This window comes from Merops nubicus, unplaced genomic scaffold (assembly GCF_000691845.1).
Source record: "Merops nubicus isolate BGI_N331 unplaced genomic scaffold, ASM69184v1 scaffold7145, whole genome shotgun sequence".
NCBI classification, from domain to species: domain Eukaryota; kingdom Metazoa; phylum Chordata; class Aves; order Coraciiformes; family Meropidae; genus Merops; species Merops nubicus.
In genome coordinates this window covers 619-19,104 of record NW_008611533.1, presented here as the reverse complement: position 1 = coordinate 19,104, position 18,486 = coordinate 619, and the positions used below count along the sequence as shown (strand labels likewise).

Genomic DNA, 18,486 nt, shown 5'->3' with positions numbered 1-18,486 from the left:
AGACAGGATTTTTCCGAAGACACAATTCAAGAGGCTGAAGGAGGTAAAGGGAAGTGTTCAGTGCTGAAGAATGCTGGTATGTGTCAGACATTGCATACCTACGTATAAACTCTCTTTTCTCTCCCTCTTCCTCGTTCCCAAAGCCTGAAAACATAATGTTGTTGGACAGGAATGTACCAAAGCCTCGAATCAAGATTATTGACTTTGGTTTAGCACACAAAATTGACTTTGGAAATGAATTTAAAAATATCTTCGGAACGCCAGAGTTTGTTGGTGAGAAAACTGTTGTTTCTTCAAACTATTCTTTCTCAGTCTGTGAAGCAGTATATGTGCATAGCTTGGTTTGACTGAGTTACAGATGATGTAATTTATATGCAATTCATGACTTCTTGAAATTTAAATACAAAACTTGTAGCATTCAGTTCCAACTTAGACTTGCGTTATAGCTTATTATCTCTGACAAATATAGGCTCAGAGTGACATAGACCTGTTCTTTGACTAGGTACTGATCTTCCTGCTTTCTTCTTTAGCTCCTGAAATAGTAAATTATGAGCCTCTTGGTCTTGAAGCAGATATGTGGTAAGTTATTGGAACATACTTAAAGTAAATCTCTTATGATTACTCTGATGTTCTAACCTTTTGGTTTTTTTCTCTCCTCTCTCTCTCCCTCCATCTGTTTCTCTTGCTGTCCCTCATTTATTTTTTTTTTTTTTTTCTTCTTCACTCCAGGAGCATTGGTGTGATAACTTTTATTCTGTAAGTACCAAAATCTATGGGTGATTCTTGCAGCTGGTGTTTTTATAATTCTTATTCTATCCTGTGGGTTTTTGCTACTGTCCAAACAAGTCAAACCCTTTTGATTGCAAATGATGATTCAAGTTGAATGATCAAAAAGCAGTAGTATAATTATTGGAAGAGTGACCATTAGTCAGCACTGAGCTAGGAGAATCTGTAAGTGATTTTCCAGAGTGGCTGTATCTTAATCAATATACTCTGAAATCACAGCAAAGCTTTTTGTCCTGCTAGATCACATCTTCCTGAAAGTACATTTGCAGTCTTAAAGCACAAAAGAAAAATGCTCACTTGCTGCTGTTACTTGATCTCAGAGGGTTGAAACAACAATGTTACAACATGTAATGAGAGAAATTTTCTGTCTTTTTTGCAGTCTAAGTGGTGCATCACCATTTCTTGGAGAAACCAAACAGGAAACTTTAGCAAATGTGTCTGCTGTGAATTATGAATTTGAAGAAGAGTTCTTCAGTAATACCAGTGCCCTAGCTAAAGATTTTATACAAAGACTTTTAGTCAAGGATCCAAAGTGAGTTCTTTCTCCTGTGTATGCGCTGTTGCAGTCTGTCTCTAGTATTTCAAATTACATTATATTTTGATATGTTAGTTTAATAATCATATAGCACTATCTATTTTTTACGGTCTGAAACAGTTCTATCTTTTATTCTATTAAAGGAAGAGAATGACTATTCAAGATAGTTTGCTGCATCCTTGGATCAAGGTTAGCACGTAATTAATTCTGTTGTCCTGTTCTTAATCATTCTTCACTTTCACTTTTCAAGTTCCTTAACAAGGAAAATCAGCATAATCTTTTACTATAACTTACCTTTTTGGAAAGCTGTCTGTATGAAAACTAATATGTGCAGAATGTGGACTTGATTAACATACCCTCCGATGTAAATTAGAAATAGGAAAGTAGCCCACTACTGAGATTAAAATCATGCTTAGGCAGAGAAGCTGATCTTCAGCGAGCATTGCTCTTACGAAGATACATTCTCAGAATCCAGTCCAATTTCCTTTCACATTTTTCATCTTCTAATCTCATTATTTAGGTGGGAGGAAAAAAAGGGTCATCTCTATTCTGTCCTTCCTCTTTAGACTGAAGAAAGCAATTGATACAAGGTAGTGGTCCATTACTTCTTTCAGTGTTCCACAGAAGCTGGTTTGGGTTGAGCTGTTGTGGTGTTACTAGGTTGAGAGGGACAAAATGGGGTCTATCATTCTTCTTAATGTGTGTATTAATAACTACCACTTAATTAAGTCCATATCATGTTCTGATTGTGAGTAGTAAACCCCTTCAGTGCCATTGATTTCCTACTACTTGAAAACATACAATGGGTATTTGACTGCCTTCCACTTCCCAGAGAATTTAGTTAGAAGAAATAGTTAGGATTAGTTGGCACAGCTGCTCCAGTTCAGAGTTCAGCATCCTAGGGCAGACATTTCCACAGCAATACACCAAACTACAGATTTGACTGGGCCTTGCTGACCTTTTGGTGGGGTAAACAGTTGAAACATGCTGAAGATGCTGAAATAATCTTTAAACTACCAAAGCAAGAATTGTCCGAATTTGTGTCTCAGGACCAAGATCTCCACTCCTGCAACAGGACATGTTGTTTTTTACCCTGTTATGATCCTAACTTTCTGGCCATTCTCCCATCACCACAATGATCATAACCTTTTTTTCACTCTTCCTATCACTACTTTTACCTGCATTTCTCTGTAAATCACTCAAGTGTGGGTTGTATAATGCAAGATTTTATATATTCCACTGGTAACTGGTGCTTAGTATTAGCTTATGAGAAAGTTCAAGGGGTGCAGCCTTAGAGCTTGCTGTGTAGGTAGACGGGATATGATTTTTTGGGGTCCCAGCAGCATCCAGCTGATTACAGTTGGGACTGGAACCAAATTTGACTGCATTTAAAATCAGACAGGAGATCTTCGCAGAAGACAAGATTTATCTAGATGATACCCAGTGCCTCCATCACAAAGGGAGGCGAAGGCTAAATCTGAATGTTCTGTTGGCTGTTGGCTTTTTACGTTTAAAATGTCAAATTTTTGTATGGCATGAAATACTCTTAGGTCTGAATTTCCTTTAGGCCATTTTCTCAAGAAATTCCACCTGCATGTCACACAAGACTGTGAATTTTAAAATTATGTGCTTACAATTTCTTTATTATTACGGTATGATTTCAGTATTATTATAATATAAGTGGAAGTCATCAGTAAAGGACAGAGTCTTACATACAGGAAAGTACTTTATGAATAAAGTTCTGGTTGTAATTGTGTGATATTTTAGAAGAGCTTCATTTTCCTTTTATGCATAGCCTAAAGACACCCAGCAAGCACTCAGCAGAAAAGCATCTGCTGTGAATATGGAGAAATTCAAGAAGTTCGCAGCACGACGCAAATGGAAAGTAAGTCGTTCAGTAAATCTTTAACAACATTGGCAACATACAAGTACAGTAGTGTTACCTGCTCTAGAGAAACATCAATGCCTTTATGAGTGGAGAAGAAAGAAGAGGAAACCCATTCCTCTGTCATTTGGTATAAATTACATGCTTGAATATGGTGGTATGGAAGAAGACTTCTCTGTTAATGATCTGCATAAAAATGCTTGTATGTAGATTATTTGTTTTCTGCATCTAGCTGTATGCTTTCATCACCTGTCTTGAAGAATCATCTGTTGTCAGAGAAGAGGCACTTCTAAGTGTAGGTAGATGTTCTTCTGGTCATGATCCCAGTAAATCAAACGTCCCTTAAGCAGGCCTTGCAGAATTAGTTATTACAGTAGTTATGCCAACACTCAACAGAGGAAGGAAAAACTAGGCTCTTTTTGTCCTGGTTTTGGTTGGGATATTTTTTTCTTCATAGAAACTGGAAAAATGCTGTGGTTTGGATTCAGTATGGGATTTGGTATGAGAAGAATGTTGATAACATACTGATGTTTTTTAGCTGTTGCTAAGAAATCAAGGACTGCTTAACTTCCCATGCCTTGCTAGTGTGCAGGTGCACGAGAAGCTGGGAAGGAGCATAGCCAGAGCAGCAAACCCAAAAGGAGCATAGCCAGAGCAGCAAACCCAAACTGGCCAGTGGGATATTCTGTATCGTACATCATTATGCTCAGTGTATAGATGAGGGTTGGACAGGAGACTGGGGCTCTCTCTTCCAGGATTGCAGTTTGGGGATTTTCTCCTGTGGGATCACCAGCTGGGAGTGAGCTGGGCCTCGGCTGGCAGCTGGTGAGCAGTTGCATTGTGCATCACTCCTTTGTATATTCTACTGTAACTATTATTATCATCATATATTTATTTTACTCTATTTCAGTTTTTTTTCTCAACCTAGGAATCCCTTACCTCTACCCCTCCAGTTCTTCTCCCCATCCTCCAGAGTAGGGGAGGGTGATCCAGCAGCTGCATGATGTAGGCTGCTGGACAGGTTCAAACCACAACACTTTTTGCAAAGGAGTTTGGGTCTGAGACTGCCAAACTGTTTAGAAGGTTCGCATCATTTAATCTTTCCAGAAGATGGGACAAAGTATGTGCTGAAACCTTTGATCTGTGCAAGGAGCAATTAATCAAGACAGTTATACCTCCTTCTTCAATGTACACATTGGGGAATTCACACTGCTACTAGGAAAGGACAGGAATGTTGCATCTGAAATCTGTTTATCTTGAGGACAGATGGAACATGAGGCAACAGACGTTGCTGCTATTTCAAAAGGAGTTTTATTCGTTGTCACAGAGGCCAAGAAATAGGATGATACTGCTAAGCTATGGACCTAAGGCACAAAATATCCCACTGTGCAGCCTACTTCTTTTGCCACAGCTTAGGGTCTGTGATAGGTGAACATATATGGTATTTATACAATTTAAGTGCTAGCCCGCTGCCCTAGAATGAGATGGTGAGCGTAGGAATATCTTTAACTGTTTTGTAATATGGCATTTAAAGGAAGGCTGTCATCTTAATTTACACTCCATTTCAGTACATACTTTAAAATAAGTACATTTAAATGTTTTCAATGTGAACAAGAGGATGTAATATAAATTTGTTTTGTGTTGTATTAGAACAGCTTGGTGAAATACTAGCAATCGAAAACTATTATGTAGCTTTGCTCAATAAATATGTATAGCCTATTTGGATTATAAACGTCAAAAGAAATTGAAGGTTCAAATACAGTATAAAAAGGAGATTGCAAGTGCTGAAGTAAAATTCCAGTTTGTTTTGCTAATACAACATTATTCCTTTAAAATCTCTGCAATAGTGTCATCATAAGTATTCTGTTTTCATTTTTCTTACATATAGCTTTTTTCTTCTTATTTTTAAAAAGCAATCAGTGCGCTTAATATCCTTGTGCCAAAGATTATCAAGATCTTTCTTGTCCAGAAGCAATATGAGTGTTGCTAGGAGTGATGATACTCTGGTAAGTGTGTACTTATATGCTTAGAATGCTTTACTACATCTGAAACCAGAAATATTAGGTTATTGAAAATGTAAATAATCTCTTATGTGGGAAGAAATTATGTAAGAAGAAGATTTTAAGCCTACAGAGGTCAGTTATCCATAGTCTGATCTTCTGCATGACACAAACCTTGTAAATTTAATTTATTAATTACCACAGTGAGGCAGATAGCTAGTGCATAAACTCATCTATCTTAGTTTTGAAGTTTGATTCAGGAGGACTCTTTGTACTGTAGCAATTATAATGTGAAAACATTGCATCTGAATATTTCATGGCACTGTAAAGTAAAATCATGCTGCATTTCTTTATGGAATATTCAAACTCATTGAGACCCTCTTGTATCCAGTGAATGCTAGACAGCAGTACCACAGCAAGCAGTTATTTGAGGAGGAGATTTCAAAGTTGGCCAGTATTCAGTTTGTGGTATTACATATGTCTACTGGATTTAAGTAGTCAGGAGCAATTGTTGTATGGTTTGTGTTTAAAAATACTTGTAAATCCAAAAGCATTCTTAGTTATCTTGCTCTCCAAGTTTTAATATACATTTCACAAATTCCCATGATCAGCAAAGTATGTATGTTAGTATGTTTAGAGCTGTGTAACCTCATCTTTTCTATGAATTAGTAGGATCAAACTTCAAAAATTCTGCAAAGCCCTTTTTTATCCATATTATCTTCTCTGTGTCCATCCTGTGCAACTCTGTGCTCTTGTTTCTACTTTTTCTCCTCTTACCTTTCTGCTTCCATGCTCTTTGTTCTCTTGGTCTTGCCCTCCTTTCCCTTCCTCCCCTCCCTCAGCTATCAGTATGGATCAGCAGAAAGAATTGTAGCTTAATGTTAGTGTTCAAAAAAATTTGAAACCTCAGAAGAGAGGAGGTAAGAGTGGTCCATATGTTTGGCGTACTGAGTTTCAGTTCTTTGACATTTTAGTGCATGGGATAAAAATAAAGTTATACCTACAGAGGTAATTTAGGCTCATTACTTATGTTCTAGTTTTTTTAACTGGTCCATCTGAATAGATGAAAGCTTGATCCAAAGTACTTGTTCTGTGTGATACTCCTGGATGGCATGAAACTTGAAACTCCAGTTTGTGAATTTGTGTACCTCTGGGTTTTTTTAATGTTCACATATATGCATGGGATTAGTTTCATTTCATGCAAGTATTGCATCTATTGAAAGCCCTAGGAGGAAGAAAAAAAATACACGTAATAAAAGAAACCTCTTTGGAATCTCAGTGTGTTTGTGTGTCAAGAAGTGGGAAGCATATTGTACTGGAAGAGGTGCTTGGGGGGTTTGGTGGGGGTTTTCAAATAACACGTGTACATGTTAACCATACGCTGCACAAAGGATTAAAACTTGCAGCTAAAGCACTTTAAAAGACTTTGAAAATTTTACTTTTTCTTAGTTGTCTTGGCAGCTGTTGAGGTAGGGATTTTTTTCCTTGAACCTAACAATTTTTCTTCTTTCTCATTTAATTACAAGGATGAGGAAGATTCTTTTGTGATGAAAGCTGTTATTCATGCCATCAATGATGACAACGTTCCTGGATTACAGCACCTTCTGGGATCTCTGACAAATTACGATGTCAATCAACCCAACAAGGTACTGTGGGTCTGTGTTGAGGTGCGTGGGGGATTAGCTATCACTCTGTTGAATAGAGAACGTGGTAGTAAAGTAGAAATTTAACACCTGAAATGAAAAGGAAAAGACAAGTGGATGGGAAATAATTGCCTTTCTTTAGAAGATGTTTTAATGTGTTCTGTGTTCAGTCTTCTCAAACTGCCTGAAAATGGAGTCCAAAATGTTGTTTTGGTTTGTTTTGTTGTTGTTTTTTTTTTTGCCTAGACCTTTGAGAAAGTATTAATCAAATCTATTGTCAAAAGCTGTCATCTATCTGCTATCAAGCTTTGCTTCTGTTTGCAGCAGTTGTTTCTTGCAGCAGATGAAGGCAGAATATGTAGGGATAAACAGACTGCCAAAACCAACTTTGCAAAGCACTGTTAGAGAGGAAATCCCGTATTGCAGAAACGAGTTATGTGTAAACATAAAGTTACATGGTGTCACTCATTTTTCAGAAATGAAATTACTTGCCTACTACAGTGTTGCAGTGCAGTGCTGCTGTGCTAATGGCAGTGTTGGAACTCAGACCAAGAGACCAAGGTTCTGTTGCTGGCTCTGCTCTTTAACCTTTGATAGTCATCTCTGCTCCAATTTTCACATTTTTGAATGGTTATACTGACCTTCATTATAAAGTACTTGGAGAAACATTCATGAAGAGCACTGTAAAAGTAGAGCATCTGTTATTTTACTGTGATGAGGGCCTGAACCTTTCAAGAAATCACTGTTATTTTTTTGGGCTAATGGCACAATTCCATTTAACTTTCCTATATGTTGCTGGTGGCTTGTGTCTTTTAGGTAGCGTGGCAAACACCCCAACTAATCTGGCTTAAAATGTAGTTAGAAGTTTCAAGAGGAAACATCCTGCCAAACTGAGCTGAGGGCTTAACGTTAATATTCGTGACTTGCAAGGCATGGCTTTAATGTGTGGTGTATCACTTGGTAAATGTGAATTCATCCCAAAAATATGGAAAATTGCCATGCAATAAATGTTTCTGGACAAAGGGACAAATTGTTTTGTATACAGTAATCCCTGAAGACTTAATGTGAAATTGGAAATCCAGAGATGCCAGTCAATGCCTGCCTTCTATTCCACCTCTTTTCTTAATCCTTCAAAAATTAAATGTATCATTCTTGCTTGTATTTCATTGTTAGCATGGAACACCTCCACTGCTGATTGCTGCTGGCTGTGGAAACATTCAGATGCTTCAGCTGCTTCTAAAGCATGGATCCCGTATTGATGTTCAAGATAAGGTCAGGGTTCTGCTTTGTCAGTGTTCTGTATTAGTTTTTCAGTACATTTAGCAGAGGACAAGCAGTTCAGATTGAGTTATATTGGAAATGAAAAAATCTGGGCTGTAGAGCCTGTCTGCAGTCTTCCGCAGCAAAAAGATAAAAGCAGATCTTTAATAATGCCATTTATTGCTAGTGCATATCCTCTGATTTTGATCACTTTGTTAGCTGAAGTAATTTGAATGATACTAATCTTAAAATGTAGTTCAGGCTTACAAAATTGCCTCAATTAGTTCAAATTAGTGATTGCCCTAAAACAGTGGTGAATTTTAATTAATATGGAATGATAAATGCACATTTTAGTGTTGGGGAATATCGCAACTAAAACTTGTATGTGATGGAGGCTGTGCTTTGCAACAGTGTTTTTTTCAAAAATATATTGTAACGATCTGGGGTTCATTTAAAGCAAACTTGAAGCACTCTATGCTTCTCTGTCTAATACATAGTAAAGTAAGCTGCAGAAAGATTTTTATGTCATGACCATTCTTTCCAAAAATCTCCCTTACAAAGCGGGAAGAGGATTATCCTTGCAAACAGTTGGTCATCCTGTTAATCATCTTTGCATAGAGGGGGTTTTGTTGACATTGTTGGTATGTGGGGCAGTTGAGCCAATTTAAAGTTTGGGTTTTTTTTAAAAAGCAAATATGTTCATATAAGCCTGAGCAGTTATTCAGTATATCTGTGTACATCTAAATGCACGTTTACCTCAGCTGAAAAGCTAGAGTTAGGATTCTAAATTGATCAATAACATCAGTAATCCAATATTTTTGACAGGCTGGATCTAATGCTATCTATTGGGCTTCTCGACATGGTCATGTGGGAACACTGAAATTTCTCAATGATAATAAATGTCCTTTGGATGTTAAGGATAAGGTAAGGGGAAAAAAATCTTTTTCCTGCAGAGAGCCTGTTTTTTTTCCATATAACTTTACTTTAGCGAAGAGGGATTTCTTTCCATTAGAATGATATTTCAGCTGTGCTATAATTCCAAGAACATTACTAGCTTTTTAGTATGGTTTTATGAGCTGACATATAGGGCCGTGATAACACAGATTTAAAGTAGCTGGCTGTACTTATTATTGTCCTGACAAATGTTAACCAAGCATGTGTGTGAAATGTGATGAGTACATGGTGGTTAGGTGGAGAAGTACAAATCTAAATTAATTTTTGCTTGAATAATAAATTTCTCATTGGAACTCAGGGTAAAATCGTGATTCTGTCTTTCATTCCTCTTGATTGAAAATCACTTTTGTCTTGACAAGTAAATTTGACTGTTATTGAATATAATGAAGCCTAACAATTCATAGCTGATGAGCACTTACCTTGTCTCCGGCAGTGTTACTTGAGCAGCATTTACCCTAGGAGCTAGTTGCTGTTAAAATCTCATACCGTAGCAATGTTTTTATACTAGCCAAAGCTCCAGTATGGAGGCAATTATTACTCGTGAAACACTCTTTGCTTTGTTGAGGGAACTAGTGCAAGGCAAGGGACTCTAAGAAAATTAGTGTTCAAATCCTAGTTTGGCTACTACAAAGGAGGATACTCTCGTAATAAAAATACCGTTTCTTTTTTAATATAAAATTGCAGCGAAGGGTTGCAAATAATAACAAGTAATGACCAAAATATGCCAGGATATACCCAGGTGTCAGGCTAGCTCCTTGTGTTTGTATATACAGGACAGAGAGGGGGCACGTGGAAATAGTTTGGATAGAAGTAGAACATTTGTTTCAGTACCAGTTGCTCCCTCATATTGCGTTAGAAATCCCATTGTGGCTGTGACCTGGAACAAACAAAGTAAGAAAATAAGTTCTGACAAAGGAAGAGGTTTGAAGAAATGACCTGGTGTCTCTGCCCTGTGCAGCTGCCGTTTGCTGGCTACAGCAGTGCCACTGGGCTAGGGGAGGGAGGGATACCCATGCAGCACACAGACGTTCAAGGAGTACACACTGGGTTATTTCTAGGGGTCACAAGTGAAGTTACACTGGTGTGTTCTTCTGTAATTACAGTCTGGGGAGACCGCTCTTGATGTGGCGTCTCGGTACGGGCATGTGGAAGTGGTGCAGTTTCTCTGTAGTGTTGGATCGAATCCAGACTTTCAAGACAAGGTGAGTCGTGGACACTTGTCTCTTTTACTTCAACAAACCAGGCTTTAGAAGGAGTGGTCAGCTTTGTTGTCTTGCCTTGCAGCCTCTGTCATGTTTGCGTTTGAATAAAGTAACAGAATTACAAAGGTTTCCGTATCTCTTAATAGACAAGGAATATGCAAAAAAAAGTATGCATGAACCAAATACTGTTACAAAACACAGATTCACTTCAAAATGAAAGCTTAAAGATAGAGAAACTCAACATCACAAAAGTAAAGGTGGTGATGTGTGCTCTCTGATTTTAGCTAAAACTTTTTATTAGCTTTTGCCTTGACTTCAGCTTGGTTTTTGCTGTCATGGGACTTTTCTGAAGTGTCAAGCACTCATTTTTGAAAATGAGAGGAGTGCTCAGGAGGGCTTCTTTAAGAGCTCTAAACTCTTACAAGAAAATAGGAAAGAAAAAGCTTAATAGGAAAAAAATATTGAGTTGACCCAAATATAACTCTGTATGGGAGTTCCACAAGCCTCACCAAGTGCTGCATCCTCTAGGACTAACTTTACCTTGTTTAAGCAGTAGCACATCAAGGGACCACAGGACGTGCTGTTCAACAATTTTTTTCCTCAGATTTTTACAGAAACCTTGATTATTGTCCAAGTTCTCTACTATTAGCAGCATTGATTGTCTCCTCATTGATATTTACCAGATACAAAAAGGATATCCCATTTCTTAGGAATTTGATAAAATTACTTTTTTGGTGGGTTCTAATCCTCCCTGCTTTTCAGTGGGCTAATTTCAATAGCGTATTTTGTAAAACATTGGAGTTTCTTAGTAGTATTCCACATGACTTATGACTGGATTAGTCCCTTGGTATGCAGATGTAGTAGTTGCTTATGAGTAAGGATCAGTTTTCAAGTGAGAGAACCAGGATAGTTAGGCGAAGGAGCATGGAAACATCTAGATGAAGATTGCTGGCATTCAAGGTGTTGTCAGTAGATAGTTTTGTGGTGAGAAATACGGACACACAGAATCCAGGTGATGATGCAAATACGGCATGCTACCACAATCACTCCATGTGTCAGCAGGAGTTGTTCTTGGTTTGAGAATCTCAACATTAGAAATTACAGCATCTGTTTATAGGGCTTATTGAGTAGACTGTGTTTTTTTTCTTTTGTGTCATCTTCCTCTCATTCTAAGTTAAGGTGGGGAGTTGTTTCTCCTGGCATTTGGTTCAGCTCTGTTGGTATTTTTTTTGCTGTTTGTTTCCATGTTGATAGGAAGAGGAAACCCCACTGCATTGTGCTGCTTGGCACGGCTACTATGCTGTCACCAAAGCGCTCTGTGAAGCTGGTTGCAACGTGAACATTAAAAACAAAGAAGGGGAGACTCCACTCCTGACAGCATCTGCTAGGGGTTACCACGATATTGTGGAGTGCTTGGCAGAACACAGGGCTGATCTTCATGCAGTAGACAAGGTTAGTTTGAGTTGCTTTTGGTTAGGAATGACATCTGGAACTCTCAGGTGTCACAGAGACATCTCTCTGAATTGCTTCATTTGATTCCAGCAAGCCAGCATTGTTTCCATGACGTGGGTTTTCTGAGCAGTTCACATGGAGACTACTGATGACTGCAATAGTCTTTAAAGTCACCCACTGATTATTTTTCCACAATTGGGTTTTTACTGATTCATTTTCACTTTACCAATTATCACCTTATGAGCAATACTCTATAAAACATGGCAGGAACATTGGGTTCTTTAATTGGCAGCAAACTATTAACTTAAGAGGAAAAGATGGATTTACTCTTTGCCTTTGATTCCTGTGGGTTGATAAATCACCCCTATTTCCAATAAGCTAAATTCCGACTACTTAAAAATGTAGCTGTTTAATTTGCAATTGTTTTATTTCTCTTACCCTGTTGTAATCCCAACAAACAAATTTTGCATTTCATTGCTTCTACTTCTGGTATGCTTGTTGGGGGTAGTTATTAAAGCAAGTGCAGAAAAATACATTTGCTTCTCAACAAATTAAATTGCTTTTTTTTCCAGTCACATTGCCTCTTTAAGTTGTTGCACAGAGAAAGCTAGTTTTGTCTCTGAAGTTACTGATCACTGAGCAGGCTGCATGACTTCTGCATCACTAACTTCTGTCAGTACACAATATAATGGTTTACAATATTCATCTGGTTGTTACAGTTGGTCACTCGCCCCTAATGACTCCTGGGGAAGTCATTAGCAGAGAATGTGTATTTGCATTTCAGCCATTCCACTGCAAAGCCTGGTGGCTTAACAGAAATTTGCTTTCATCCCATAGCTGTTTTGTCCTGGCAGATACTATGCATCTGCCTGCCTCCACCCTTGAAATAAAAGTAAAAATTGTTGTGATTCTTGAGGCACAGAGATGCACCCAGTTAGGTAAAATGACTGTGACTTCACAAAATGCTTTGATTTTTAGCATTATTAAATCTCACAAACTGTCTTGTGTTTTCAGGATGGTCATATAGCCCTACACCTTGCTGTGAGAAGATGTCAAATAGAAGTAGTTAAAACTCTTATCAGTCAAGGGTGTTTTGTAGATTTCCAAGACAGACATGGCAACACTCCCTTGCACGTGGCCTGCAAAGATGGGAATGTTCCCATTGTGATGGCACTCTGCGAAGCAAGCTGTAATTTGGATGTCACTAATAAGGTAAATGGGATATGAGTGCTGAACTGCTTTGTTTAATAGCTCACCTACTGCATTAGGTGACCTTTTCCAGTTCTCTTATATGAAAAATGTTTCTCATCTCATAAAGTGTCCAAATGCGAGGCATTAAATGACTTGCCTCACAAATTTACCTACGTTTGTTTTAGTTGAATAGGTGGTTAAAGATCCATGAAGAAAGAGCCCAAGTGAATTATCACAGTGTGTTTTGGCTCTCAACTCTGATGCTGAAGTATATACCAGCCTTCTTCCCCAGCTGCACAGCTTTGCTTTGTACAGATTATATCTAGGTGCTGAAGAGCAGATGAAATGCATTGCTGCTGGCCTTGGTTCGATGTAATTTAATAACATTAATTAATATATACAGAATTGTTATGAATTTTTATGAAAAATCTTCTTTGAATTCTCCCAAATTATATGAAAATATCTCCGCTGTCAGCTAACAAGGGAATTAGCTGCAGATTCTATTCCTGGTTATAAAAATAAGTGTCATATTTGCTAGTTTTTGTTTTTCTGCATTGAGTTGATATATTAAAATAGGTCCTAATTAATCAGTTATCTTAGAGTAGCTTTATTTATCCATTAAACATGGGTACAGAAAATCTCTGAATTAAAATGTTAAACGTAAAATTATTTTTAAAATTTGAAGTCAGCCATCTGAGTAAAGTGCTTTTTGGGAACTTTATTATTGCTCATGGTTTCACAAACACATGACAATTGCAGAAACACTTGGCAAACATTATAACCCTGGAAGTGTTGATTCCAGTGAATATCACTGGATTACTGCCAGATAAAAGTGTGAACTGTCCCTAATTGTTGTAAGCACTTTCCAAAAATAATTATGTTGTTTAATAACCTCCTAAAGTACATTTAATAACTGTCCCTAAACTTTGAGGTACTAGGACCTTGCTTGCTTCTTTTGTTGTGCTAGTGCTGCAGTGTATGGGATAACTGAATGTGATGCTTTAGAGATTTAACCTTCTGGCTTTCTTCCTAGAGAACTTCAAGAGAAGAGTAATCTTTTTCAGGAAACTTCCCTTTGTTTAGTTTGAATATGTTCTAGCCAGCCATTGGACTCTGTTGACAGGCTGTAGGGCTTAGGGCTTGCTATTTAGCTCTGGATGCCTTTCTCTGCCCTGGTTAATTTTTATATAGAAAGTTTAAAAATTACTCATATGAAGCTTTATGTTGCTATCTGGAATTTGTTTGATTCAGATGTCACAGCTTTTTTGTTTTCCTGGAAAAGTACATATTCTTGCAATAGCATTTTGCACTTATTACCAAAGCACTGACCTTCTCTGTATTAGCCAGCTAAAGCAAGTGATGAGGCTTTTGCCTTGAGGGTTGTCCAGTGCAATCACTTTTGATTTTAATAATTAAAATCATCAGCTGCCAAATGAAAAAAAAAAAAACTTAAAATAATGAGCTCCTCAGTCCTGCCTCTGAGCTTAAACCTGATTGACTAGGCAATTATATCCAGATCCACAGCTGAGAACACATTCTAAGGAAGGTGAGTTAATGCAGCACAAGGGTGGATTAGCATCTGGTCTGGTGGAGAATGCTGAGCTGGGATCCCTGGCCTGGCTGCAAGCGTGCTGTGGAAAAAAATAATCAGCCTGCAAGTGCTCAGTGGGGGTGGGATCATGGCTGCAGAAGCTGTGGTTGTAGTTTGTGTCCTGTTATGCTTTTCAGGATCATGTATACTAGAGTGATTTTTAGAGTGCTTTTTGTTTGAAAAGGGGCTAAGTTTGGATATTACCAAATAGCAAGTCTTTATTTCTACTGGTCCTTTTTCAGCTGCGAGCCCTGTAATGGGGATGTGTTAACATAATGACCATTACGGCGTTGTCCCACAAGTACTAATACTGATTGAAGGACCAGCTGAAGGCACTGTTTTTCTTCCTCAGAGCATGTGTAGAATATCGTACACATTTCTTTAGAATCATAGAATTGCAGAATCATTTAGGTTGGAAAAGACCTCTAAGATCAAGTCCAACCATTAACCTAGTACTGTCAAGTTCACCACTAAACCATGTCCCGAAGTGCCACATCTATAGATCTTTTAAATACCTCCAGGGATGGTGGCTCCACTACTTCCCTGGCCAGCCTCTTCCAGTGCTTTGCAACCCTTTCAGTGAAGAAATTTTTCCTAATATCCAACCTAAACTTGCCCTGTCACAACTTGCAGACGTTTCCTTTCATCCTATCACTAGTTACTCATGAGGAGACTGACACCCGCCTCACTCCTGAAAGGAGCTCACAAGCTCCTTTCAGGTGGTTGTGCAGAGCAATAAGGTCCTCCCTCAGCCTCCTTCTCTCTAGGCTAAACAACCCCGTTTCCCTCAGTTGCTCCTCATGAGACTTGTTCTCTAGATCCTTCACCAGCTTCATTGCCCTTCTGTGAACTCGCTCCAGCCCCTCAGTGTCTTTCTTGGAGTGAGGGGCTCAAAACTGAATGCAGTACTGGAGGTGTGGTCTCATCAGTGGTGAGTACAGGGGGATGATTCCTTTCCTAGTCTTGCTGGCCACACTGTTTCTGATACATGCCAGTATGCTGCGTTGAGGTGTAGGGGTTTGAGAAGCCATACATCTTTTCAGTTTCCAGTTGTCAGAAAGTAGCTTTGCTTCAAATACTGTTTTGTGAAATTTGTTTCTGCATCTAGGGCTGAAACAGGGAGAATAGTATAGAAAGCATGAAAATACATGAAGTAATCGTAAGAGGTGATACAAGTAGAGAATATATGGTATTGATATTTATAACATTAGCTCTGAACGTGAAAGTCCAGAAGTGGATGTTGTGAGGACCTGTTGTCACTAGAAAGATTCTCAGGGAAAAGCAGTAATTAGGAAAACAATACTTAGAGCATTTTCCCTCTGTCACTGAGAGCACAAATTCCTTCAAGCTGACTTCTTGCATTCATCCCTTTTATTCCTTTGGGTGGAAGGGGGAGGCTACAGATACATAATCTTCAGCAATACTTGGATTCAGATAGAATCCAGAGCTTTAAAGGTTAAGGATTTAGTGTTGCTTAATTGGTTCATATTTGATTAAGCAAAATGCAATTAAATGCATTAGGAATTAGAAAGACATTGTCAAATATAGCCAAAAACCCCTAAAGGATTCCTCCACAGTTGTGGGGGATTGAGCTATAAATTGTTCCCTGTGTAAGCAGTCCATCTAGCCTTTGTTTTTAATTAAGCTTTAAGCAGTTGTGCTTAAGCTAGTAATCAGAAGTACTTGTTCCAACAGTTTTCACAAGACCTTTGCTGTGTATCAGTATGCATAATTGTACAATATGTTTGCTTATTAGTCATAATATTTGGAGTGAAGTTCTTTGAATGATGTAATGACACTTCTTTCCCCATGTTAGTATGGAAGAACACCTTTACACCTGGCAGCAAACAATGGCATTCTTGATGTTGTCCGGTTCCTGTGTCTTACTGGTGCCAATGTGGAAGCTTTAACCTCTGTAAGTATTGCAAGATACAGTTACGCTCCTTGGTTCTTTTATGTGTGACAGTAGGAAACTAATTAATCTCTTGGGGGCTGGGAGGAAAAAAGGACAATATAATTACATTTTTAAATTAAAAAAAAAAAAAAAAATTAGGCTGTTGTATGTCCACCGCTTGAAAAGCATCCTCTCCTGTCCACTTGTTCCCTTACAACTGAATTTGAAACTGTTTAAGGTACAGTACAGCCATTACGTTATCTACACCTAAGATTTTCTTCATCTAATAAATACTTGTTGCCTTGTGGGTCTTTTTAAGCACAGTGGGCTACTGTCATTAAGATGTATGTCATTTCATGTCACACACACTTACTGTACAAATGTATATATCGTAAATATTTTCTTACTTTCAGGACATTAAAAGTTCTATTTTCATGGTGAGAGATGCATAGGTGCATTGATGAGTAAACTGTCATGCAAGAGTCCTTGTAAAATAAATCGTTTATATCAGATCAGTGAGCACAACTGCTTCCAATTAGCACCACTGAGGGTATTTTTCTTTCTCACTAAGATGAGAAACGTCCTCCTAGCTCCTAGTAGGAATGAAGTATCCTTCATTACGCAGACCTTATGCATACTTGACACATTGTAAGCATCATACACACCATTACCTGTTTGGAACAAACTAACTATGTTTTATTTGCAGATGTGTTGGACCAGTTTACATTGCTGCTCCCTAACCAATGCATCTGCTCAGAAATAACCATCACATGGTGTACTGAAGTGATGTTATGATTACATTGTAGCTGAGTCTGTGTTTTTCAAAGTCTTTTCCCTAACACAGTATACATTAGACAGGTGAAATGGAGGGGAAAAGGAGGAAAATTCTTGCTCTATCCATTTTGTAGAAAATACTGTTGTTTTATTGTTTTCCTGTACATTTAGCAATATGGGTTTTTTTCCTTTTAAGCAAATATTTTGTGGCAGACGAATACCAATAAACTTGAAATTGTGGCTTTAACTAGTTTAGCATCTAAAAATGACTTTGATAACTACCAGACTCTGGATTGCCATGTCCCCTGTTAAATGTTAAGTATGCATGCAGTGGACTTTTTGGGGTGTTTTACAGATTTCCCTTCCTTTGTCAGCTGTTTTTGTCCCTTTTTTTTTTTTTTTTTTTGTATGTCACATTGTACAACTGTGTTTTCACTAGTATGTACTGTAGAGATAAGATATAATAAAAGGGTGATTATGGGATTTCGTGAAATGTATCATCTCATTTATGTCATGACAGCTGTGTTAGTATAATTGCCTGTGTGGAGCTTGTCCTTCCTCCATGAAAATACTTTTTATCTCTTTAGATCAGTACCAAATTTAAAATTGTCAGATTACTTGAAATCTTTGTATGATGATGCTGGCTAATGGCCAGTTAAACTCAGGGCCAGCTCTTGCAGGCATACATAGCTATCTGATTTGCAAAAAAAAAGCAGCCACTCAGCAATTGCAATGAAATGTTACCACCAGGTGTGAAATACGCTTTCATGGATCCTGTAACCAAGCTTTGCTTACGTGTTCCTGTTTTAGTGTATGGGTACCCTGTATTTTCCAAGAAAGCTTGAACAAGAAAATAACTTGCTGAAACGTGTTCACTCTTTTGCTTGTGTATGCATTTTCTAATTCTTGTTGTGCTCTACAGTTCAACCTGCAGTGAACATCTGGGGAATTAAGCAGGCTCATCTTGCTCATGGTTTTAGGAAAAGAAGGGAAAAAAAAATACCAAAAACAACCAACCCACTTTATTCTGTTAGTTTCTTTGTCACAGGAGCAAATACTTTTTCCCTCTGCTACCTCAATCAATAAATGGAGCTTCTAGATCTGAGTCTAAATTTTCAAAAGACATACAAGTTGAACTGCTAGCATCTGTCAATATAAACATCTCAAAATGTCAAAATGCTTTTGGGGAGTAAATTTGAGCTAGAGTTCTTTCTGTTGTACTTGGTGCTTGTTTGTCAATGCTCTGGCAATGCTCTTAACCTACTCCACAGGCCTTTCTGCCTGTCTTGTTTCCTCTGTGCTGTGACAAACGTGGACTT

General features: G+C 38.0%; 1 protein-coding gene across 1 annotated transcript in view; it reads left to right on the top strand.

Moving 5' to 3' along the window:
* Positions 1-16,414, top strand: part of LOC103773860 (death-associated protein kinase 1-like) — a gene marked incomplete at its 3' end in the record, with an annotated part of 29,570 nt that extends 13,156 nt beyond the window's left edge. Inside the window, exons 4-17 of the mRNA XM_008941240.1 lie at positions 144-273; positions 531-579; positions 730-756; positions 1,166-1,318; positions 1,465-1,510; positions 3,117-3,206; positions 5,120-5,212; positions 6,733-6,852; positions 8,023-8,121; positions 8,935-9,033; positions 10,167-10,265; positions 11,520-11,717; positions 12,732-12,929; positions 16,316-16,414. Of these exons, the coding sequence (XP_008939488.1) occupies positions 144-273; positions 531-579; positions 730-756; positions 1,166-1,318; positions 1,465-1,510; positions 3,117-3,206; positions 5,120-5,212; positions 6,733-6,852; positions 8,023-8,121; positions 8,935-9,033; positions 10,167-10,265; positions 11,520-11,717; positions 12,732-12,929; positions 16,316-16,414 (1,500 nt within the window). The remainder of the gene's footprint in view (positions 1-143; positions 274-530; positions 580-729; positions 757-1,165; positions 1,319-1,464; positions 1,511-3,116; positions 3,207-5,119; positions 5,213-6,732; positions 6,853-8,022; positions 8,122-8,934; positions 9,034-10,166; positions 10,266-11,519; positions 11,718-12,731; positions 12,930-16,315) is intronic.
* Between the last annotated feature and the right edge of the window lie 2,072 nt (positions 16,415-18,486).